The sequence below is a fragment of the Cervus canadensis genome, chromosome 11 (genome assembly GCF_019320065.1).
Source record: "Cervus canadensis isolate Bull #8, Minnesota chromosome 11, ASM1932006v1, whole genome shotgun sequence".
NCBI lineage: Eukaryota > Metazoa > Chordata > Mammalia > Artiodactyla > Cervidae > Cervus > Cervus canadensis.
In genome coordinates this window covers 41,316,092-41,341,595 of record NC_057396.1, presented here as the reverse complement: position 1 = coordinate 41,341,595, position 25,504 = coordinate 41,316,092, and the positions used below count along the sequence as shown (strand labels likewise).

The following is a 25,504-nucleotide window of genomic DNA, read 5'->3' as shown; positions in this document are numbered from 1 at the left end:
CCAGTTATTCAATAAAACATTAGTCTAGATGTTGCTATGAAAGGATTTTGCAGATGTAATTAAAGTCCCTAATCAGTTGACTTTAGGTAAGGAATACTGTCTTGGATTGTCTGAGTGGGCCTGATATCATTAGTTGGAAAGGCCTTAACACAGAAGCCTCCCCAGAAGAGAGAAGAAACTCAGCTTGTGGAGAATGGCCTCAGCCCACATCTGTGAAATTCCAGAGTCCTATGATCTTCCCTTTCTGCCTGTGTGCCTTATAGATAGCCTTGCTTAGTCAGCCCCCAAATCCTGTAAGCCAGTTCCTGGAGAATTAGCTTGCTAGATCTACCATAATAAAATATCGCAGACAGGGTGACTTAGACAAAAATTTATTGCGTCACAGTTCTGGAGCCTAGAGGTCTGAGATGAAGGCGTTGGGAAGGTTGAGTCCTTCCGAGGATGAAGATGATAATGATGGCCTCTCCTCTAGCTTCTGGTGTTTTGCTGGCCGTCTTCGGCATCCTTTGGTTTGTAAAAGATGGATCACTCCAGTCTCTGCCTTCATGTCCACTTGGTGTTCTCCATATGCGCAGGTCTCTCTCTCTAAATTCTCCCTTTTATAAGGACATCAGTCATATTGGATTAGGGCCAATACTAATGATATCATTTTAACTTGATTGCCTCTGTAAACACACTGTCTCCAAATAAGGTCACAAAACTTGTCCTTAGGTACTGGACATTAGAACTCCAATATTATCTTTTGGGGGTTCTTGGTTGAACCCTGGACTAATACACTATATGTGCTTCTCATGGTCATGTTCTCCAAAGCAGCTTACCAGAATCCTTGGATTCTTCAGGTGGTACATTCCATGTCTCCAGAAACACGGATTCATTCTCTAATCCAGAGATGTTAAAATCTGGGTATAAGCATAATACAATTGCTCAGATCATGCAAACAAGGTCAGTGTTTAGGATTTATCAGAAAATTATCATTGTTAGAATTCTGAGGCATCTCGTCAGGTGGATTCTATGCGTATTTGAACTGTAAAGTGGGGTGTTTTAACTATAACCTGGGTTTGCCATAAGCAGCTATTTATCACTTAAAAAGAATGACCAACTCGAGAAACCAATAACTAGCTTTCCAGGGTTTGGACGGAGTGCTCATGGGTGAGAGAGCGCGGAAGGAAGCTGAATCTTCTGGTGTCTAGGGACCAGGGGTTGGTGACAATACTTCATGTCTCTGAGCCTCCCTCATGTGTCACACACCCTGGCTCCTGGCCAACTAGATCTCATCTGATTTAATCCTTACTGCGTTCTTACCATGCGTTTATTATTCTCCCATAATAAGACTGAGGAGGATAAATCTTAGAGGACACTTAGATCACACATCTAGTAAGGGAACGCCAACATTCAGACATACAGTTGATCTTCATTCTTTGTGGATTTCGAATTTTCAAATTCACCTACTTGCTGACATTTATTTGTTAATTCAAAACCAGTCCTCCTGGTACTTTCACAGTCATTCATGGACATGTGCAGAGCATGAAAAATTTGAGTCACTTGAAGCACGTGTCCTGGCTGAGGTCTCGGCCACACTCTGCTGTCTGTTTCAGCTCTCACACTGTAAACAAGTGGCCTTGCATTGGTCTGCTAGCACCACTTTCTGTTTTGTCCTGCTTTTTGTATTTTTGTACTTTTATTTTTTAATTTTCAGGCATGCTGCTGTTTTTATCACCTTAATTACTTTTTAAAAATGTCTTACTTATTTTTAAATGAATTTTTATTGCATTATAGTTGCTTTACAATGTTTTACTAGCTTCTGCTGTACAGCAAAATGATCAGCTATCTGTATCTGTCTGTCTATAATATATATACATACACGTATATGTGAGAGTCAGACTATTGAGAAAGCTCAGCACCAAGGAATTGATGCTTTTGAACTGTGATGTTGGAGAAGGCTTGAGAGTCCCTTGGACTGCAAGGAGATCCAACCAGTCTATCCTAAAGATCAGTCCTGAATGTTCATTGGAAGGACTGATGCTGAAGCTGAAACGCCAATACTTCGACCACCTGATGTGAAGAGCTGACCCATTTGAAAAGACCCTGATGCTGGGAAAGATTGAAGACAGGAAGAAAGAGAAAGGGATGACAGAGGATGAGATGGTTGGATGGTATCACTGACTTGATGCACATGAGTTTGAGTCAACTCCAGGAGTTGGTGATGGACAGGGAGGTCTGGAGTGCTGCAGTTCATGGGGTCACAAAGAGCTGGACACGGCTGAGCGACTGAACTGAGCTGAACACATATATATTCCTTCTCTTTCGGATTTCCTTTCCATTTAGGCCATCACAGAGCATTGAGTAGAGGTCCCTGTGCTCTGAAGTAGGTTCTCAGTTATCTATTTTATACATGTGTCAACAGTGTGTACATGTCAGTCCCAATCTCCCAATTCATCCCACCCCATCCCCCTTTCCCTCTTGGTATTCATACACTTGTTTTCTCCATCTGTGTCGCTATTTCTTCTTTGCAAATGAGATCATCTGTACCATTCTCTAGATTCCACTTATATGCATTAATATTTGATATTTGTTTTTCTCTTTCTGACTTACTTCACTCTGTGATAGTCTCTAGTCCACGTCTCTGCATTTTTGTGCTTTTTTTGGTGGTTGAAATGGCCCTAAACATAGTGCTTCAGTGCCATCTAGTGTTCCTAAGTACAAAAAGGCTGGGTTGTGCCCTATGTGATGGATAAACTTTGTTCAGGCACAAGTTACAGTGGTATTGGCTGTGAGTGAGTTCAGTGTTAATGAGTCAACAATGTATATTAAATAAGGTGACCTGAAACAGAAATACACATAAAACCAGAGGCTGATAGGAACCTAGCCCCGCATTACCCCAGGAGCCGTGGTTCAGGGTTCACAGAGTCAGTGAATAGAGAGTTGACTGTACCAATGCTGAGCTCTAAAAGTTGCTCTATTTACCACATCAGGAGGATGAGACTCAGAGTTGGTACCTCAGTCCTCTTACCTGTTTCATGAATGAAGGAAACTGTAGCCTGGAAGCCTCTGAAGGTCGTGTTTTCATTGGACTGGAAGCTGATGGACATTACCCCGGTGATGCTCACCATGGGGGTGGGGACAGCAAAGCCACAGAGGCGAGCTGGTTCAAGCCCAGCCCAAGCACCACAGGATCCAGGGCCCAGCACATAGACATGGCAGTGGATAGAAGCAAAAAGATTGTCCTTCAGGTAACTGTTAAGAAAGAAACTTTTCCGGTGGATGTCACAATTCATTTTCAAAATGGAAAAGGCAGACTGCTTCTTTGTACTACATATTTAACCCTGCTAACATTTCAATTCTGTTTATCTCCCAAATACTCCCACTGGGAATGCCACTAAGAGAACTGATTCCAGCCATTGAACTGATTTCAATGGCACTTTCCCCTCTGACCCCTAGTCTCTGTGGGCCTTCCACATTTTCTAATCAAATGGCTCTTTGATTTTCCCTGAAGCTCTCCCCACCCTCGCTCCACGCCTCCCCCCACAACTGGGGAGAAGGAGGAGAGGTGATGAGAGCACAGGGGAGGATGGAGATGTAGGGAAAGGAACACTGAGCCACATCCCTTTTATTTCCTAAGAGGATTCCCAAGAAGGACCAGACCCAGATGCAAGCTAGGGAAGCCGAGGCTCCCAGGGAACACAAACCTATTTCTTTGTTTGTTTTTTAAAATTTATTTATTTTTTAATTGAAGGATAATTGCTTTACAGAATTTTGTTGTTTTATGTTGAACCTCAACATGAATCAGCCACAGGTATGCATATGTCCCCTCCTGTTTGAACCTCCCTCCCATCTCCCCATCCCATCCCACCCCTCTGGATTGATACACTGCCCCTGCACAAACCTATTTCTTTCTTCCTTTCTACGTCCCCATGTACGCTCACATAGTCGGAAGTGCAGTCTCCATTTTCTTCTATTTTTAGGTCCTGAAATGAAAGCTGAGAAGGCTCCATGTTACATCCAGAGTTGACAATATGAATACATTAACTAATTTTGATTAAGCAGAAGAATTTCAATTGTTCAGCTTGCTCTGGAGCAAGATGAGAAAGGTAACGGGGCATTTGTGAATGAGTTATATTACTTAGGAAAAGATGCTAAACCACAGGCTCCCAAACCTCTCGAAACATGTAAGCACCTGATTATGAGCCAAATATAAAGGTGGGAAAACACACAAATATTTGAGTTCCCCAGTTGCCTCCTTAGAGGAGCAAAGAAACTTCAAAGAACTATGTTCAAGCAATCTGATATCCCTAACCAACTGAGTTTAAAGAAAGGAGCAGTGGGAGATAGAAATGATGAGGTAGCAGTCTAGATTTTATACATGCAGGTGATGGGGATTCAATGGATCCTAAACACTTAGCAAAAGACACGGAGGCCTGTATGTCTGGGACAGAAGTGGAGCCAAATGATGATTCATGGTAACAAGACATGGGGTCAAGGAGACAAGTCAGAAATAGGATTCATTCAAACATTTCTTAAATCCTTCCTGGAATTCTTTCTGAAAACAGATACTTTCAGTTACTCTGACCATTCTGTCTTATGCAAAGAGGTTTTAAAAAAGGAGGAAAATTACATAAATCTTTTTTAAACCAGAAATTTCCCACACAGGGGATCTATAATCCCTATAAAAAATAACTTAAAGAAAATTCAAAATATTTCTAAAAGTGAGGGGGTTGCAGAGGCTGAGATGGTTAGATAGCATCACTGACTCAATGAACATGAGGCTGAGCAAACTCCAGGAGATTGTGAAGGACAGGGAAGCCTGCTGTGCTGCAGTCCATGGGGCGGCAAAAAGTTGGACATGACTTAGCAACTGAACAATAACAACAAACCTATTTTGTGTAATGTAATATTTAAAATTTCGAATTTAAAATGTTCAAAGTTGGTGAACAGAACAGGCAGAGCAATAAAACTCATGATGAATAATAACTTTTTTCTCTTTGAGTCAGATGGTCTGCACATAGTCATGACCTGTCCTACCAACTTACAAATGACTGTCTCAAACGGGCCCTGCAGGGAGATGCTGCTGCTGGCCGACGTGAGTGCATCTTTTCACGATGCACAGCACTCAGTGTAATTGGTTGCACAGGTGTTTTTGAATCACTTCTAGCTCTTCCATGTTTAGACTTTCAACTAAATTTTGTCTTCTTCCTCTTTTTGGAAATATGCTCATACTTAATCTTTTCTCCTCTATCACTATATGGTGGTGGTGGTTTAGTCACTAAGTCGTGTCTGACTTTTGCGATCTCATTGACTCTAGCCCGCCAGGCTCCTCTGTCCATGGGATTCTCCAGGCAAGAATACTGGAGTGGGTTGCCATGCCCTTCTCCAGGGGATCTTCCCAACCCAGGGATCGAACCTGGGTCTCTTGCATTGTAGGCAGATTCTTTACCAACTGAACTACGAGGGAAGCCCTACATACTTCCCTTAATCCTTCTACATAGCTTCCCTTAATCCCACTTCGTTTTGAACTGTCTGCCTGACTCTGCTTGGGTTTCAGGAACTTTTAGGACGAAAACAGCTACATTTGCCTTACTTCCTCTGTGTCTTCTCACATTTAAAACCTGTGTGATCTTGTTCTACCTCTGACATCTGATCTCACTTGACCTTTCAGATGCCACCACCTCCACCTCCTTTCAATTGTCCATCTCAATTATTCTACCTTCTTTATGAGGGGTTGAGGTGGGGACTGGATAACAGGTGCTCAGTCTTCCTTATTTTTAAAAAAGTTCTGTCTTTTTACTTTGCTAACATTTAAAAGCATGTTTGAAAAGAACAAAAGGTTTCAGAGCTGTACAATGGTTTCTCTGTGGAAGGGAGAGAGAAAACAGGGAAGGAGATTAAGATCTATCAAGAGGAGAGATGGTGGAGGGAGGGAGGGAGAGGAAGGCAAGCCAAAGAAGGGAGGAGTCCTCCTTCTCTTCAAATTCTAACTTTGGGTGGGAAATTCAAGCTGTTGGCCATAACTTTTTGTTTGTTTTTGTTTTAAAAGCTCTCTTCTCTGGACTGTCATAACACTGCACCAATTTGGCTCTTCTCCTAGGTCAGATCTTTTTTTTTGGCCTCAAATATACGAGAACTTTGAGATCTCGTTCACCCTTGCTCCTTCCCCATTGTTTTATAATCTGCTTTGTCTCCTTCATATACTTTCTTGCTTTCAATAATGAAAGAGAAAATGTTCTAAATAAATGCTTAATTCCAACCTTACCCTGACTGCAGTACCATCTACCTGAAGGCATGTCAGCCGACAGCACACTAGTGTGAAGTGAACAAGCATACAAACAGATGACCAAAACACCGCAGTCGAAGGCTCTATGTATTCTGTATCCTGACATTTAAAGCCCTCCATACTTTGATCTCAGCCTTGCCTTCTATCACTCCTCCTGCTGCACGTTATGCTAGTCCCTGAAACTGTTCTGCACTGCACTTTTGTTATCTACGTCCCACAATGTGTTTTGGTAACAGTTTAATTAATAAGGAAGAAATGCTTATTTCTTGAAAGGACTAGACATGGATGGAACAAGTTAACCTGGTATATAGGTAAAGGCAGCTTTTCAACAAAAAGTAAAGTGCACAGTTGCCTCTGCAACTCAAAAACGACAAAAAGTAAAGCGCACAGTTGGACAAAGTGGCAAAAAGTAAAGAACACAGTTGCCTCTGATCTCAAAAATCAAAGAATGATCTCTGTTCGTTTCCAAGGCAAACCATTCAATATCACAATAATCCAAGTCTATGCTCCAACCAGTAATGCTGAAGAAGCTGCAAGTTGAACGGTTCTATGAAGACCTACAAGACCTTCTAGAACTAACACCCAAAAAAGATGTCCTTCTCATTATAGGGGACTGGCATGCAAAAGTAGGAAGTCAAGAGATACCTGGAGTAACAGGTAAATTTGGCCTTGGAGTACAAAATGGAGCAGGGCAAAGGCTAACAGGGTTTTGCCAAGAGAACACACTGGTCACAGCAAACACCCTCTTCCAAAAATGCAAGGGAAGACTCTACACATGGAAATCACCAGATGGTCAACACCGAAATCAGATTGATTATATTTTTGCAGCCAAAGATGGAGAAACTCTATATAGTCAGCAAAAACAAGACCAGGAGCTGACTGTGGCTCAGATCGTGAACTCCTTATTGCAAAATTCAGATTTAAATTGAAGAAAGTGGGGAAAACCATTAGACCATTCAGGTATGACCTAAATCAAATCCCTTATGATTATACAGTGGACGTGACAAATAGATTCAAGGGATTATATCTGATAGAGTGCCTGAAGAACTATGGATGGAGGTTCGTGACATTGTACAGGAGACAGAGATCAAGTCCATCCTCAAGAAAAGGAAAAGGAAAAAGGCAAAATGGTTGTCTGAGGAGGCCTTACAAATAGCTGTGAAAAGAAGAGAAGTGAAAAGCAAAGGAGAAAAGGAAAGATATACCCATTTGAATGCAGAGTTCCAAAGAATAGCAAAGAGAGATAAGAAAGCCTTTCTCAGTGATCAATACAAGGAAATAGAGGTAAACAATAGAATGGGAAAGACTAGACATCTCTTCAAGAATATTAGAGATACCAAGGGAACATTTCACGCAAAGATAGGCACAATAAAGAACAGAAATGGTATGGGCCTAACAGAAGCAGAAGGTATTAAGAAGAGGTGGCAAGAATACACAGAAGAGCTATACAAAATAGATCTTTATGACCCAGATAACCACAATGGTGTGATCACTCACCTAGAGCCAGGCATCCTGGAATATGAAGTCAAGTGGGCCTTAGGAAGCATCACTACGAACAAAGCTAGTGGAGGTGATGGAATTCCAGTTGAGCTATTTCAAATCTAAAAGATGATGCTGTGAAAGTGCTGCACTCAATAAGCCAGGAAAATTTGGAAAACTCAGCAGTGGCCACAGGACTGGAAAAGGTCAGTTTTCATTTCAATCCCAAAGAAAGGCAATGCCAAAGAATGTTCAAACTACCACACAATTGCACTCATCTCACATGCTAGCAAAGTAATGCTCAAATTCTCCAAGCCAGGCTTCAACAGTACATGAACCATGAACTTCCAGATGTTCAAGCTGGAATTAGAAAAGGCAAAGGAACCAGAGATCAAATTGCCAACATCTGTTGGCTCATCAAAAAAGCAAGAGCGTTCCAGAAAAACATCTATTTCTGCTTTATTGACTATGCCAAAGCCTTTGACTGTGTGGATCACAACAAACTGAAAATTTCTTGAAGAGATGGCAATACCAGACCATTTGACCTGCCTCCTGAGAAATCTGTATGCAGGTCAAGAAGCAACAGTTAGAACTGGACATGGAATACCAGACCGGTTCCATATTGGGAAAGGAGTACATCAACGCTGTATATTGTCACCCTGCTTATTTAACTTTTTGCAAAGTATATCATGAGAAATGCTGGGCTGCATGAAGCACACGCTGGAATCAAGATTGTCACAAGAAATATCAGTAACCTCAGATATGCAGATGATACCATGCTTATGGCAGAAAGTGAAGAACTAAAGAGCCTCTTGATGAAAGTGAAAGAGGAGAGTGAAAAAGTTGGCTTAAAGCTCAACATTCAGAAAACTAAGATCATGGCATCTGGTCCCATCACTTCATGGCAAATAGATGGGGAAACAATGGAAACAGTGAGAAACTATTTGTTTTGGGCTCCAAAATCACTGCAGATGGTGACTGCAGCCATGAAATTGAAAGACGCTTGCTCCTTGGAAGAAAAGCTATGACCAACCTAGATAGCATATTAAAAAGGGGAGACATAACTTTGCCAACAAAGGTCCATCTAGTCAAAGCTATGGTTTTTCCAGTGGTCATGTATGGATGTGAGAGTTGGACTATAAAGAAAGTTGAGCGTCGAAGAAGTGTTTTTGAACTGTGGTGCTGGAGAAGACTCTTGAGGGTCCCTTGGACTGCAGGGAGATCCAACTAGTCAATTCTAACGGAAATCAGTCCTGAATATTCTTTGGAAGGACTGATGCTGAAGCTGAAACTTCAATACTCTGGTCACCTGATACGAAGAACTGACTCATTTGGAAAGCCCCTGATGATGGGAAAGATTGAAGGCAGGAGGAGAAGGGGGTGACAGAGGACGAGATGATTGGATGGCGTCACCGACTGTCTGGATAGGAGTCTGAGTCAGCTCCGGGAGTTGGTGATGGACAGGGAAGCAGCTGTGCTGCAGTTTCTGGGGTCACAGAGTCGGACACGACTGAGCAACTGAACTGAACTGAAAGCGCACAGTTGCCATCTAGTGGTAAGTGCGGGTAGTTGCAGGACAGAATACGCCGGTCTGATATCAAGTATTTATCAAGAGATTTGTGTGCCAGGTGCTAGGTTCTAGGTACAAGGGATCCAGCAGCAAATGCATCAGGTAAAAACCTCTACCCTCATGGTGTCCATGGGAGCGATTCTGTGGAGATTCACAGCCAAATAAGGGTACCTTAACTAGGTAATGTTTGGGGGCTTGAAAGACCCAGTTGCAGCTGGCCATGTCGCTGTAGTCTTCAGGATAGTGAAGACTCTGTATGAGGCCTTCTTCAAACAGGATCGTTAAGGAGTCACAGCCAGAATCTGCAATACAAAGGAGAAGGTCCAAGCAGCGGCATCACCATGGACAGAGGGGACCTCTTTGTTCTCACCCTTGTGTCCCCCACGAGAGATGCCTGAACTGACTCTTCAGGCAGAGCCATCAAGAAGGGGGAGGTCTGTGCACTGGTTCTGGAGAAGTCATCAAGCTCTCTTGGCTCATGTGGGTGGGCAACAAGCATGCATTTGCAAGACTGCACGAGGAGCCCCTGAACCCCCTGTCTCGCTGACTTTGGGCTGTTCTTTGCTGTGGAGCTCAGGGGGCCTTGGGTGGTCTCCCTACCCCTCATCTAATTCCTATGGGGCCTCAACTTCTGCAAAAGGTCAGCACAGTGTATGATAAGAGTAAACAGTTTTACCAGGAAGGTAGTTTGGTTTAAGAGATTTATAGGTGAGATTGAACCCAACAGCATAATCTGTGTTATCAGAGATGAAGCTCAGCCTTATAGCATTGGAGCCAATAAGAACTGATGAAGCCAGTCTCTCTCCACAGAATTTCGCTGCAACATAAGAAAGAAGAGTCTTTGCTCAGAGCCTAGAAAACAGCACCCGTTAAAAGACTTACAGGGACCTGAACATTCATGATAGTGCAGGGAACCAGGGCTTCTCAACCTTGGCACTACTGATGTTCTGAACTGGAACGTTCTGTGTGTTCAGGCTATTCTGCACATTGTAGGATGTTTTGCAGCATCCCTGGCTGCAAAAGTGTTTTGCAACATTCTCTCTAGTTGTGACAGCCAAAATTTGCTCCTGAGACATTGTTAAAGGTCTCCTGGGGGAAGTGGGGACAGATCATATCATCTCCAGTTTAGAACCACAGGAATGCACCTCCATTTCTGTTTTTTACATAAGTAACTTTTGTCTCCTACTTATGGTTATCTGTTGCTGTCTTCCTTCTGAGCCAGATGAGGCAGGTAAAGGTTATTTTCATGTTCAAGAGAGCAGGATTCTGCCCAACAGGCCCTGAAAGGCACAACTGTAGGTCTGCATTTTACTCCCAATGGGCTCCAGGTCTGGCAGATGAGTCTAGGAAGCCTGGTTCCATGGGAAGCAAAGGTAGTAAGTGAAATGCACTGGGGCCTTCCAGTCCTCACACAGGCTCAGATTTCGTTCCTTTCCACCATCAATTCAAAGTCTCAACAGTAGAGACAGGAAGTGTGCTGTTTATAAATGCCTTGGGGCTAGACATATCATAACCAGGCCCCGTTAAGTCTTCCTAGCACTAGTGTCCATTTGACAGTGTGAAAATCCACTCACCAATAAGTGTGTCTTCTAAAGAATATATTGACAGGTAATTATGGTCACAAGACTCTGCATCAAAGTGGGAAAAACTGAGGAGCACGTGCATTCCCTCTGGTGCCAACAGGGTCCAGGCACACTGTCTGCAGGTAGACACATTGAGAGGGTGTTATTGTCAGATAGAAAGTGGCTGTCACTGTCCAATGAGTGGGGCAGAGTCAAACTGGAAGTGGGACAAAGGAATGGATAAAGAAGATATGGTACATATTTATGATGGAATATTACTCAGCCATCGAAAAGAATGAAATAATGCCATTGGCAGCAACATGGATGGACCCAGAGACTGTCATACTGAGTGGAGTCAGAGAAGAAGAATATTGTATGACATCCATTTTGTGGAATCTAAAAAGAAATGATACGAATGAACTTATTTACAAAACAGATTCACAGACTTAGAGAACAAACTTATGGTTGCTGGGTGGTGGGGGGAGAATGGAGGAGAGGGATAGTTAGGGAGTTTGGGATGGACATGTACACACTGCTATGTTTAAAATGAATAACAAACAAGGTCTTACTGTATAAGCACAGGGAACTCTGTTCAATGTTATGTGGCAGCCTAGATGAGAAGGGAGTTTGGGGGAGAATGGATACATGTATACACATGGCTGAGTCCCTTTGCTGTCCACATGAAATGATCATGACATTAGTAATCGGCTGTATTCCGATATGCTGCTGCTGCTAAGTCGCTTCAGTCGTGTCCGACTTTGTGCGACCCCATAGACAGCCACCTACCAGGCTCCCCCGTCCCTGGGATTCTCCAGGCAAGAACACTGGAGTGGGTTGCCATTTCCTTCTCCAATGCAGGAAAGTGAAAAGTGAAAGTGAAGTCTCTCAGTCATGTCCCACTCTTAGCGACCCCATGGACTGCAGCTCACCAGGTTCCTCCGTCCATGGGATTTTCCAGGCAGGAGTACTGGAGTGGGGTGCCATTGCCTTCTCTGAGATATTCTGATATAAAACAAGTTAAAAAAAAAGAAAAAACTGGAGGTGGGAGTTGGGGCAGAGGTGGCAGCAGGGGCTACTCACTGCTTGCTCTCATAATATAGGAAGGGGCTTTCTGGGAAGTGCAGCTCCCCCTCTGATGCTCTGACCACGCGATCCTGCTCACTGCATGTGGCTGGGAGGGAAAGCCATGAGAATTAGGACTAACAGTGATGACTAGCCACAGCAGCCTTCTCCCTCCAAAATGCACGCAGACACTGGGACCTCTCGACTCTTCTTCATGCACCCTTCCTTTCTCTATGAAATCTTTTCCTGTCTTGGTTTCTGTGATGCTTTATTCTTTTTTGTTCCTTGTAGATCTTGCTTAACTTTGAGATTCTATGATTTCTTCTCCTTTACTCCTCTTTCTCTGACCGCATAAATCCACTCTACAGATGCAGGTATTTCCTAGGTTCTATTCTCAGTTTTCATTTCTCTCTACATGAGCCTTCTGACCTCATTCACACTCTCAGTTTTAATTATTATCTCTACCTGAACTTCTGATTTTCAACCATCTCCTAGGTCTCTTCACCTTAAACTTAACATGCTGCAAATGGAATTCTTTTGTGTCTGCAAAACTGCTTCCACTTCTGATTTGAATACTTTTTGTGTTCTATTCTTAGCTTTTCATGCTCAGAGATTTGGTGTCATCCTCCACTCTTTTTTTTCTCACCACCCTTAACTTTAGTGACTATCCAGTCCTAGTTCATCCTATTTCTATGCCCTCCTCTTCATTCTCTGGCCATTGCCCTAAATCAAGCCTTATTTTCTTATGTTTTGAACTAATGCATAATCTCATAATTCCACTATGCATTATTTCTCCTCCAGTTTATTCCCTATATACAGTTCTTACAGCACTTCAGTATAGCTCTAATCTATTTATCTAGTTGGTCAACTCCTATTACTCAATAAAGTCTAAATTTTTTTGACTGGTGTTCAAAGTTTCCATAATTTGGTCTCAAGTTATATGTTTAATCTTCTTTCCCATAAAACCCCTCACATAGCCTATACGTTAGCTGCTTTGACTCGCTGGGTCTCTATTACACCCTAAATTTTCCTATCTTCGTCTTTTAGTATCCATCTTCTGATAAGAATAATTCCTTGAGCTGGACTATTTTTCTTTACTTGTATCCCATCCTCACCTGACAAAATTCTATCCATCCTTTGTTCTCTAAGGTTCAGGTTAAAAGATGTTTGTGCTCCAAAGCCTCCCTTGTCTTTTTGTCTTTTTTTTTTTTTTTCCAGCTAGAAGCAGCCATTCTCTCCACTGAGCTTTCAGGGTACTCTTTTCCCACTTTGCTCTTTGGAGTTAGTTCCACAGACTCACAGAACTGCTGAGCTAAAGATGCCTTTGAGACCATCTGGTCCAAACTGCTTCCTTTTTGGATAAGGAGACTCAGGTTCAGAGGTGGAAAGGAGCTTGCCCAAAATCACAGAGTGAATTCACTGCAGACTTGCAATGTAACCCTGGGGTGGGTTCCCTGTGCTTTCTCAACAAGCTGAGCTCAGAAACCTGACCACATCTGCACCACTTCACCTCCTCCCTCATGTCTGAGATCCAAACTGAGAATTTGACAACTGTTTGTTGAATTGAGCTGGAGCTCTGGATTGACAAGAAGTGAACTGGGAGGGAATGTGGAGCTCCTGCTGGTGAGGGTGTGCCCTCACTGGCTGGGGATGAATGACCAAGTGCTCCAAGTGATGTTTTTATACATAGTGAGTATGGAGAATTCTTGCAGAGGAAGACTTTTGATTATAAAGGGAACCGATATTCAGAAATAGTAGAGATTAATTCATGCTCCCAGAAGAGCAGAAGATGAAAAATACCCACCTCTGGAGCTCTTTCTCTGCTTCCCTGGGAAAGAAAAAGAAACATGGGATTCAAGGTTTGTGGCATCTTGAACAATATTTCAAGAAGTTAGCATCTCCCTGGCCCAAAAGTGCAGAGGTTTTTAAGTCAGTTTGCAACTAATGAAAATATAATCTGTGGAAAGAACAGAAGGGATAAATTGACAAAGCAGCAAAGGGGCCTTTGTGTTTTAAGAAGATGATTCACTCTGTTTATTAAGTGGGTTCATTGGCTTGGAGATTACACAAAGCAAGAAGAGGTCGTCTGGGCTACCCTTCCAATTTTTCGTGAAAAGAGAGGCTGGAGATGGAAATAACATACCCACAACCATAAAAGAGTTGCTGAGATATCTACAACTTGAGCTGAGGACTCAAATACCTGCCAGTGTTCCATATACTTGAACACAATCACAAGTTTTCCCTGAACTAGTTTAAATCAACCCCTTTGGGAAGAAACAGAAGTCCTATTGAGGTTGGAAACCACCAGTTAAGTTGGATTTGGAGGCAAAAAATGAAGTTTCAATTAACTCATTGGTCAGTCTAGTAGAAGGATGTATATAGATCTTGGCCTTTTCAGATTTACAATACCTGGCTCTATGTCAGGCCTTCTCAGCCACAGCATTACTAACATTTGGGGCTGAATCCTTCTTTGCTGAGTGGGAGTGGGGGTGCTGTCTTGTGCATTGTAGGACGCTTAGCAGCATCCATGGTCCCCTACCCGCTTCATGCCAGTGGTTCTTTTCTCTCCTGTTGTGACAACAAAAAATGTCTCCAGTCCCTGTCACCTGAAGGGGCAAAATTCCCCCTGGTTGATAACCACTGACCCGTGCTATAGCTTGCTGAATCTTGCTAGCACAGTAAGTGAGAAGTAAGTGGTGTAAACATATCACCAGCTGAGACAGTTTTAATTAAATGCAAATTTGACAAAGTCTAGAATGGATGTATTCATGTTTCATTGAATAGTTCTGTGCTGTGCAAATCACAGTTTGTCCTATTTTTAGACTCAGTAAATACCACAATCCTTATGTGAGACACTAAGATGAAAGCAGAGTCTGTCTCAATGGTCTTGACTTGCCTAGACTCTGCTGATGTTCTCTTTTTCCCTAGCTTCTTGACCTTATGTTTTGGCTTGATTACCAATTTGGATGTGTTTGTGGATCCAAGAAAGCACTTTAGTAAGATCTGTGAAGATCCCAGGGGATCCTTGATCGTCTTTTTGCAGATTGTTTTTCCAGCCTCGACCACAGCCCAAACCCCAGGAAGTCACACCAGCCAGAGTCCAAGTCCCTTTCTTATTCCGGCACATGAGGGAACCTCCCGAGTCTCCCTGTAGGGAGAAAAGATCTCTGTTACCATCATTGTCAGTGTCTATGCCCCTAAAAGATGCTAGACAAGGATCAATGAATTGACCAGTGAATTTCTTCGCTTCTGATACTTTGGACTCAAGGACCTGAGAGAACAGGCAAGTACAATTCACATTCATTCCTGAAATACCACTGCTGCTGCTGCTAAGTCACGTCAGTCATGTCCGACTCTGTGCGACCCCATAGACAGCAGCCCACCAGGCTCCCCTGTCCCTGGGATTCTCCAGGCAAGAACACTGGAGTGGGTTGCCATTTCCTTCTCCAATGTATGAAAGTGAAAAGTGAAAGTGAAGTCGCTCAGTCCTGAAATACCACTGGAGTCCACCAAATCCACCTCCTTCTTCCCCATCTGGGGCTTTCATCAGACATCAGATTGTCTCCTTCTCCTGTCTCATCCTACAGACTCAGAGAAGTCTTGTCCAGTAGTCATATTGACCTTAGTTCTTGGTCAACAGGAGGGATGGAGAGAAAGAAAAGCTCCCATTATACACAAACCAGAAATCTCTAAGTAGGAAGGAGCCACCTATCCTTCAGGCTGGAGAACTCTGAGTTCATTGTTGGCATTGTCTTCAATATTTGGTCTTTTGGAAAGAGCACAAGACCTCCTTTGAAATCACAGTCCTTGCTAAAAACAGGTTGTTTAAACTGTCCCTTTAATTTTTTTGGTCTTTTCTAATCAGTTATTTATTGGTAGTAAATAACCAAGAGATATCACTGACAGTCATCAAAAAGTTTAGAAACTAGGTATTTGATAACATATACACATTGAAAATATCATTATGATGTGTCACTAATAATTATGAATACTTTTGATATTTTAAACAAGGGGCTTTTTCTTTTTTTTCTTTTTTTGAACTTTTTATCTTGTATTGAGGTATGAAAGTGAAAGTCACTCAGTCGTGTCCAACTCTTTGGACCCCATGGGCTATACACTCCATGGAATTCTCCAGGCAAGAATACTGGAGTGGGTAGCCTTTCCCTTCTCCAGGGACTCTTCCCAACCCAGGGATCAAACCCAGGTCACTGATTAAAAATGATGTTATAATTTCAGGGGAACAGTGAAGGAAACTGTCCCTTTATTTTGACTTGACCTCCCTTCTCACTCCTGATCCTTCTTCCCAGAGTCTAGTCTTTCCTATAGCCTTATTTCAGCCTCTCTCATCTGATGACAAAGCTGAGGGAAGCTCTGTCTGGGACCTGTCAGCCTGACCACTCCCACCTACCTGACATGCATCTCGACCTCCATCTGGGAAGCCTGTGCAGAGAAAGGTCCGCCCACTGATGGGTTTCTCTAGGGTCAACAGAGCTGTAATACACTCATCCTGGGTCAAAATGGGCAGGTTCACTTCCTGCAAGACTTGCGGAGCAACACCATCTAGAAAACACAGACACGAGAACCCCAGCAAGGAGCTCTTTCTCCTCCCTGCATTGAAGATGCCCCCTTCAGGCTTGTGTTTCTTGGAAAGATTTGAATCTTTAAGTACAACGTGGCATTCTCTATTTTTAAAAATGTTTACACACTGCCTTTTACAAATAGATTAAAAATTCTGTTTTCTTATTACCTACCAGAAAGTTCTGATATCAGATTAAGAGCAGAGCATGGAAGTTCTTACTTTCATTCAAGCGGCCCCAGCCTGCGGTTGTACAAATAAATCCAGGCTTAAATTGTTCCCCTGGTTCTGGAAGACACATGGGCCCCACAAACTGATCTGAAGAAAAAGAGCAAGGCAGGGCTCATTTCATTCATGGAGGAGAGACACCACAAGCCCTCACCAACGGGCATCTAGGTGGCTCCCCAAAGGCCTTGTGATGTCTCTGGCACCTCTAGGGGTCTCTTGTCAAACAAAGAAAGACCCTTTCCTGACTCCACTTAATTGTATCTCTAAAGTCACAAGCAAAATGAGTTTCAGGTAGGGGAACCCCACCTCGAATTTCTGTCTCAAAGTCCATGATCCAGAGATCTTGGGCACATGCTACATAATTTATACTTTAGGAACTGTGCTATGGAACAGGAGTTCTGGAGAACATGGGGTGGACAATTCAGAGTAAACTTCAAATGTTTACCAAAATGGAAAGCTCCAGCCATCTTCAAAAGAGCGATATCATAATCCATTGGTTTCTTGGTAGAGAAGTGTGGGTGTATGATGATGGTTTCAATGGTGAGGGTTTGCTCTCCTGGCTCCACATATCTCAAGTCATATTCACCAGCAGTAACATTGAAAGTTGATACAGTATTTCTATGAGGAGGAAAGAGTAAAAGGGATGGATTTCACTGAAGCTGAGTAGAGTTGTAATGGTTGACAAACTGACCTCTTCAAAATGAGATGGATGGAGAATGCACATGTGCAGCTATTGAACAGAGAAAGTAAGAATGATTCCAAATATAGAGGTTCCCAGTGTGAGTGGGGGATTAGTGAAAGTGGCCTCATGTGGAACTAATAATAAGATAAACTGAATACTTTGCAATGTTATTTGTTAAGTGTCCAATTTGTGTATACACTATAATTCAGAGATCTAAAGCTACCCTGGATGGTTGACTTGGTTTCAATATCACTGATCTCCTTTGGGAGTATTTGGTGATTCCCATCAAGTAGGCTGCTTTAATGTCAGAGATCTAATACATAATGCATACCATGAAAGACATAATAGCATCATAACTCTGATATCCCAGAGGGTATGCATACACAGAGCTTTGGGACTGATTACAGCAATAGGAAGAGAGGATGTTCCCCTACTTCCTTCGTGTTTGTATTTTAGAGATCTAACGACATGGGAAAGACTGAAGAGCTATACTACTTCTACCTGCTGCAAAGTTATCTGAAAGGAACTTGATAGCATGCATTGAGGTGGATTAAGACCTTTGGGATCTAGAAGGGGATCTCTGGGGATCCAGAAGAGATGATTTAATACAACATTGGAAAAGGCATCATTTTCTCTTGGTATACTTCCCTGGCTCTTGGCTATATTAGCTACCAAACCCAATGCAAAGCATCTCTCTAGCCTAACCACATGCCACACTGCAGTGAAATTATCAGTTGACTTTTCTTTAAACTATCAACTCTCAGAGGGCAGGATTCACCTCTGAGTCATCTTTGTATCTCTGGTAGCTATTAGTGTACAGCCTTAAGGAAATATCCAGAAGATGTTTGCAGACATGAAATGAAAGTGGGAAAATAGGGGGACATGATCTTGACTGCTGCTTTATGCGTATCAAGAACATTAGCAACAATAGAACACTTGGAGCACACAAGAAAATGGATAAAAGATGGAAATTGTTAAAGTTCAGAGAGCCAGGGTCAATAGGAAGGAAGACACAGAAGCCTTCTTCATGTTTTATTGGCCTTCTTTCATTTTCTTTTATTCATTCATTAAGATGCATAATGAGCGGGATGATTTTTTCATTGGAATTTAAGAAAACAAGGGGAGAACTTTCACAAATCTATCTTTGTGATGCTTTTATTTTCTCACCTGGATATTATTCTTTATTAATCCAATCATTTTAAATATCAAAGTATTCACTCCTATAAGGAATGCATGTTTTCTATCAAGTTTAGCACCCTTGACAATGTCTTTGAGCCCTATTTATATTATGCAACCAGCATATCTTCCCCTAAAGCGTACATTGCACCATCCCATATTTTAATAGAGTTATTGCTGCTGATTCCCAGGAAGAAGAAAGGTAATTTGACCTTTATCAATTGGCTGGACTTTCCTTACCTGTTTGCAACGCAGTGAGCAGCTGTGATCACCCACTGTGGGGAGATGATGGTCCCACCACAGACATGCTTCTGCCTTCGTTTCAGAGACACCTGAGTTGCAAAGACCTTAAATGGGAGCAAGTTAATGCCCTGGGATCCCCCCAAACCTGGAGACTGAACATATTCTGAAAAAGAGACCCAGATATCTTACTCATAAATATCAGAAATCTGAACTGTGAAGTGGTAGACCAATCACACTATATTTCACAAAGAAGAGCAAAGCTGGTCTCAGAATATTCCCACCCCTGGTCCACAAGAGAGGTAGTTAACTTGAGGCTTTAGCAAGCTGGTTACAAAAATTGTGGGTATTTATTTATATGATAATGCTCAGCCAGTATGTTACTCTAACAATATGAATGATATCTGTGAATGAAGAGAGAGAGAGAGAGAGAAAGAAACATAAGATATAGCATAGACTAGATGAAAAAGTTTGAGATAAAGACAAGGTGAGGAATAAGGGAGTCTTCCAAAGTCTGTTCCAATTCCTCTAGGCATCCTAGAGAAATAGTTTGGATTTACTACTTTCTTAACAGTCTTTAACTATTTAACCATTACAACTTTTTCAATCTTATTTTTAAATCTATCTCTACAGTATATTTTCTATCATGTCTTATCCTGCTTATGATACTTGGCTTGACTCCAACATGACTTAGAGGGTACAATAAATACTTTTACTTCCATTGTTGAAATTAGAAAAAAGCAATTTTTTAGAATTGTCTCCTTGTTGATAAAAAATTTTCCTATGAGCAATTAAAAAAAATAATACAGAGAAAAGGCTAAGAATAGAATAAAGCACAAGTAAGTAAAAGTCAGTGAATCATCCCTGACTATGATTTAAATGTGAACTTCTAAATTGACTGGCCAACTAATTGACCAAGTAAGAAACTGATAAACCAATTCTTCAACCAAATAATTCATCAGTTAATCAAATAACAATGATTCAGCCATTCCATCAACCTACTGAACAAAAATTCAATCAACCAATCATTGCTAAATATCCACTGATCTAAAAGTTAATTTGACTCAAGAGAAGTGAAAATATAAAACTATCACTCTACTTACAAAATGAAGAGACAAGATGGGTCCCAGGGTAAAGAAAATTAGGAGACTTTCAAAGACGATAAATGAGAAAACCATAGTCTAGGGGCAGAAGCACAAACTCGTTTCTATAGGCACAGAAGGACCAGGAAATTACATTGACACAGAATTCTTAGGACATTAACTGTATACTAAGGAGACTAACTATATACTATAAACTCTTGATTGTTCCCTGAAGGGCCCTATGGTATAGGTATGAACCTTACATCCCAAACATAAAGTAGACCCATGGATATGACACCGTTGACTTCACTCATCACCCTTACTATAACAAGATTGATATATTTTAAATATGTTTATTGAATCAGAAAATTATTTTTTAAATTACAAATTTGAAGTGGGATTTTTGTCTTAGGGACTGAAAGTTTGGGATGGCATTTCTAAATTTTGGAGTGAGCCAATAGTGCTTGTGACTATTCTGAACACATCTTTTCTAGAAGTCAACTCATGAACATCAGGAGGGTCTTGGGTCCTTGTACACCCTCATGAGATCTCTGATGAACTAAGCAGAGTGGAGCATACGGATGAGTAGCATGGGATTCTGAGAGATCCAATCTTGAGGCAGCTCATAATCCCACCAGAGAAGGTTTCCTGAGACTTACCTGCCAAGGGTAGGAACCCTTTGCCACTTGCCTTCCCCCAACGATGCGACTGAAAATGTTCAGGTAGTTCAAAGGTTGTGGCTTCACTGGACTCTGCCCACAAGTAGGAACTGGGGAGGGAAAGACAAGCATTTAGAGATTAGATAGCTCTTAGTTCTGAGGTATACAGGAAACTCTTCTGAGCAAGAAATACTGTAAGGCATAGAGCATGTAGAAATAGTACAAAACGGCTTTAAATTAATTGTGGGATTTACTGTGATTTGCAGTATAAGCAATTGTTCAGCTTTTTCACATAGAACCTGCATATCGTGAAGATCTACTTTTCTGATATGAAGATTTAGGGCCTCAGAGGTAGATCTCCACTGGGTTAGCACGAATACAGTCCCCTTTTGATTCTAAGCCATCTGGCCCCTTAGAGGCTCCTCAGAGCGCTCTGTGCTTCTGTGTCATTTATTACATTCCATTGTGGCTATTCTTTCAAACTCACTAGACTGATGCCCAGACGTTGCTCAATTAATTGGTTGAATGGGTGATACTATAATTTGCCTTAAACTTAAAAAAAAAAAGTAATTTTATTGATTTATTTACATATTTCTTTGGCTGTGCTGGGTCTTTGTCGCTCTGTGGGCTTTTCTCTAGTTGTGACAAGCAGGGGCACACTATCTCTGGTTGCAGTGCACAGACTTCTCACTGCAGTGGCTTCTCTTGTGGAGCACGGGCTCCAGGGCATGCGGGCTTCAGTAGTTGGGGCACGTGGGCTCAGTGGTTATGTCTTCCAGAGCCTAGAGCAGAGGCTCAGTAGTTGTGGCACGTGGGATCTTCCTGGATCAGGGATCAAATCCATGTCTCCTGTATTTGCAGGTAGATTCTTTACCACTGAGCCACTAGAGAAGCCCCTGTAGTCTACCTTTGACTGTATTTGTGTTAGCATCTTTTCCTCTGTTTGACCCAGGAGATGAAGTCTCTGATCATGGTCAGTAGTGCCTGGCACAGTCAAATATTAGATTTAATTCTCTCTACAAGTGGAAAGTAACAGATTGTTTAATGATAGTGGACTAGAAAGGAGACAGGGTCCTAATTCACATACCAGAATGGTGTTAGGATAGAAGGGTTGCTAGGTAATGGGAAAAAGAACTCTTTCCTTTTTCTGGAAAAAATTTTATCCTTGAAAAAGCTACATTTACTTAGTTACCCTCAATGTTTGTTCTGCATTTTCTTTTTTTTTTGCTTTATTTTGTACTCCTCAGCTAAGAGATGGGCTAGGTTAAAATGCTTAAAACACATTGTTAATTTTTAGTTTGCCTAATTATCAGTGACATCAAATTTTTCAAATTTATTTACTAGTAACTAGTGTTTATTTTTCCATGTATTGAAGTTTTGTATCCTTTTCTCATATTTCTACTTGGTTGCTTATGCTTTTACCTTTTTGTGATGGAAAACTTAAAATCTCTACAAAAGTAGAGAGTACAGTATAAATGAACCTCCATGTACTTATCATCCTGCTTGGTAATCAGGGAAGATCCATCTTCTGTCCTTACTGCAGGTCATTCTTTTCTACATGTTCTCTAGGAAGGCCTAGAATGCCCTGCCTCATAATTGCCCCACTTCTTTACCTAGCTGAATCCTCTAATCCCTATTCTTCAGCTTGGAGATCACTTCAATTGAGACGTCTTCCTTGATTTCCTCAAACTGTGTTAAGTGTCTCTCCCATATAAAACCCTTTCCTCTCCCTCTTTATAGTTTTCACCAAGAAATAGTGGGATAGAAAATTCTTTGCCTGGATCCCTCCTTTACTATGAACTATTTGAGGGAAAAAAGTCTGTTTTATTCATCTCTGTATTTCCAAGGTTTAGCACATTCCTAGCATACAGTAGACACTTAGAAAAGTTGGAAGGATGGACAAATGACTTTTCTTGAGAAAATATCTGTAAAAGCATAGCTATTTAGATCAATATGTTAAAATATACAAAACTTTTTCAAATAGCTTCTCATTTCATTTCCATACTCTGCCTATAAATCAAGCACTATTATCCCCACATTACAGATGGGAAAATGAAGAATCAAAGAGATGCACAGTTAATTAATTACAAAGCACAGATGTAACACTGTCTTTTGATTCTGAATCCAGAGCAGGCATAACACTGAATCAGAAGCTTATTTTCTAGCTGTTTCAGTTAACTGAATCATAAATACCTTTGTATACACAAAATTTAGTATTTCCTGAACTCGTTGAAGGAAAGATAGAAAATATGATTCTTGAGGTACAAATCTCACTATGAAGAAGATTGCCAAGAACTGTTCTCAGCTTATGTTACTTGAAGAAAAAAAAAATCATTTATATGCAAAATATACTGCAGTAAACAGGCTTCACATCTACTATTTATAGCAGTATACTATATACAGTAAACTACAGTAAGTGAAGTTGCTCAGTCGTGCCCGACTCTTTGTTACCCCATGGACTATATAGTCCATGGAATTCTCCAGGCCAGAATACTGGAGTGTGTAGCCTTTCCCTTCTCCAAGGGATCTTCCCAACCCAGGGATTGAACCCAGGTCTCCCGCATTGCAGGTAGATTCTTTACCAACTGAGCCACCAGGGAAGATCAAACTACAGTAAAAAGCAGTATAATTTTTTAAAAGATTACAAATGCTTCCAAATTTATGCTGATTTCTCTAATTTGTTCCATTAAAGGAGTTGGGATTGTGGAATGTGTTCAAATAAATGAATAATTCCAGTTTTTTCCAGATCAGTGCAACCTATCCACGTTGTATTTTATATTCCATAAATTTTCTGTTCAGTTTAATATGATGACTGCAGGACAGAAGTCCAAATTAATTACATGAAATCTAATTAGATCTCCAGAATATATTTGCTTCTCCTGTTTTCCCAAAGGAATATGTAGTGAAACTGTGATACCCACTGCCAGCAAAGGTTATTTCTTCAAAGATAGTGATAGACTTCCGAGAACTTACCTTTGGGGAGAGAGAGAGTTGCAGATTCACTCTGTTCCAAAAAGATTATTCCAAATAGTAAAATGAGCTTCTTCTTGCTTATATGCATTTTGAAACTCAGAATTTTCCCCTGAAATTTTAGAGAGACTGAAGAGAACCAAAATAGAAAGCCTTGTGAGAACAGAAATATACCAACTTAAAAGAAGGTTACTCATTAACCAAGACAGGAGGCATTCAACCATGTCCAAACGTTTCTGAATGTGGTTTCTTGCAAAGATCTTTGAAAGATGTGGGGAGTCAACCACAGTAGCATAGTCTTGATCAAGCAATAGTACATGTCTCTTTACACCCACATCCCTTTACACTCATTGCTTCCCCCAGAGTTTATCTGGTAAGCCAAGAGGTTGGTGACTTAAGGCTTCCATTTGCAAACAGTACTTGCTTCTTGGGACTGGTTACCATGTTCTACAAGACGATTGAATATCAAAGTTGTCCTCATTTGCAATGATAGACTCTCATACATGCTTGCAAATAACCTATCAACCTGAAACATCTGTCTTTCTCTTGTTTTCCAAATGTAAAAGGATGGTTATAGCCATGTGTTAGAGGAGAGAGAATTTGGTAGCACACTCAGGAAGTCAATTTAGGATACTATTCATTGAGGTATTTGTGAACTGCATTCTTTCACCATTTTTTGTATTTGTGGAAGGCAAAGTTAAATTACCTTGGTTTCTACACCTGGTAGATGATGTGGCACAGGGAGGCAGCTCTGATTATATCTGCCTTCCTTTTCCTTGGCTGAGTTTTTGGGGTGCAGTCACTGTGTAAGAGGTACCTGTGGATTGGCCAATGCCCTATATGACCACATAGCAATATGAAAATTTTTCTATCAACTCTTACAAATTACCTGCCCAAAACAGCAATGTCAAACTAGAAGTCTCTTTCATGTGGCAACTTACACCCGTCTACAAAATAAGTCTATAAAAATATAACACAGACAACTAATACACATGCAAAAAAAGACATTTTGAAACCTAAAATTTGTGAGAACTGCAAATTTAGGGAAGAGTCAAGACTTCCTTATGAAAAGAAGGGCACTCGAACATCATTTGAGGCTTTATCCACAAACAGTAAAAAACATAATATTTTCAAAGAGCTAAGGAAAATGATTATTAACCTAGAGTTTTATGCCCAACTCAGATTAAGAGTAAAGTAAAGATTTTTTTGGGGAAAAAAAAAACACTTAAGAGGATTTAATATCAGCAATCATTGATAAGAGAGCTAATAAATGAAGAAAGTACATCAGAAGAAACTAAGTCCAGAAGGAAGGAGAGGGATGTAAGAGGCCATGATGAATAAAGAAAAAAAGTGGTAAAATATATATAAAGATAACCAAGCATAAAGTAACAATAGTAATGACTAATCTGAAATTATAGGGTGAAATTTTCTGGTTATATATCCAATGTATACTCACCCCTTTTTTCTTGGTAACAGAACCCTGATTTTGTTGGGTTCTTCAAAGTGCCTAATTTAAACACAAAACAAATGACATTTTCCAGCTTCCTCTGTATATGGACAGGCCTTGTTACTGAGGTTTTTTTTTTTTTGTTGATTTAGGACTCAAGGGATACTCTAAAAAAGTTTAGATGGACTCAGCTGACATAAATCTTTTGGGGATTTTCCCCCTTCCTCCTTCCTGAAAAATGAACAAAATAGTCAAAGCTGGAGCAGTCATTTTATGGCCCCAAAGCAAGGTAAAGATCACTGAGTGGAAAGATAGAAGTCTAGGTACCTAATACATTGTAGAGCTGATGTATCAACCTTCTCATTACATGCAAAGATATAACCAGTACCGTAAGTCACTAGTGGTAATTAGTATTTATTTTTCCAATTATTGTAGTTTTATATCCCTTGCTCATAATTCTACTTGGTTGTTTATCCTTTTAACTTTTTATGGTGGTAAATTCA

The 25,504-nt window shown here is 41.0% G+C and overlaps 1 protein-coding gene across 1 annotated transcript; it reads right to left on the bottom strand.

Annotated features, from left to right (window-relative positions):
• Positions 1 to 489: 489 nt before the first annotated feature.
• On the bottom strand, positions 490 to 23,682 carry OVCH2 (ovochymase 2). Its single transcript, XM_043482973.1, has 16 exons — positions 23,558 to 23,682; positions 20,585 to 20,694; positions 18,844 to 18,935; positions 17,191 to 17,363; positions 16,740 to 16,835; positions 16,350 to 16,501; positions 14,892 to 15,089; positions 13,746 to 13,761; positions 11,960 to 12,050; positions 10,892 to 11,016; positions 9,994 to 10,134; positions 9,489 to 9,619; positions 3,884 to 3,977; positions 3,011 to 3,142; positions 819 to 899; positions 490 to 596 (listed from the first exon to the last, which is right to left on the bottom strand). The coding sequence occupies exons 1-16, from the start codon at positions 23,643 to 23,645 to the stop codon at positions 586 to 588; spliced, it is 1,731 nt and encodes a 576-aa protein (XP_043338908.1). The 5' UTR covers positions 23,646 to 23,682; the 3' UTR covers positions 490 to 585.
• Positions 23,683 to 25,504: the final 1,822 nt, after the last annotated feature.

Bases quoted from the DNA above. Each gene is read 5' to 3' on its own strand.
- OVCH2 (XM_043482973.1), bottom strand. From the start codon at position 23,645: ATGCATATAAGCAAGAAGAAGCTCATTTTACTATTTGGAATAATCTTT. The intron at 17,364-18,843 runs GTAAGGAAAGTC...TCCTCCTCATAG, and splicing joins GCTCACTGCGTTGCAAACAG to AAATACTGTATCAACTTTCA. The intron at 15,090-16,349 runs GTAGGTGGGAGT...TTCTCCCTACAG, and splicing joins GAGGTCGAGATGCATGTCAG to GGAGACTCGGGAGGTTCCCT.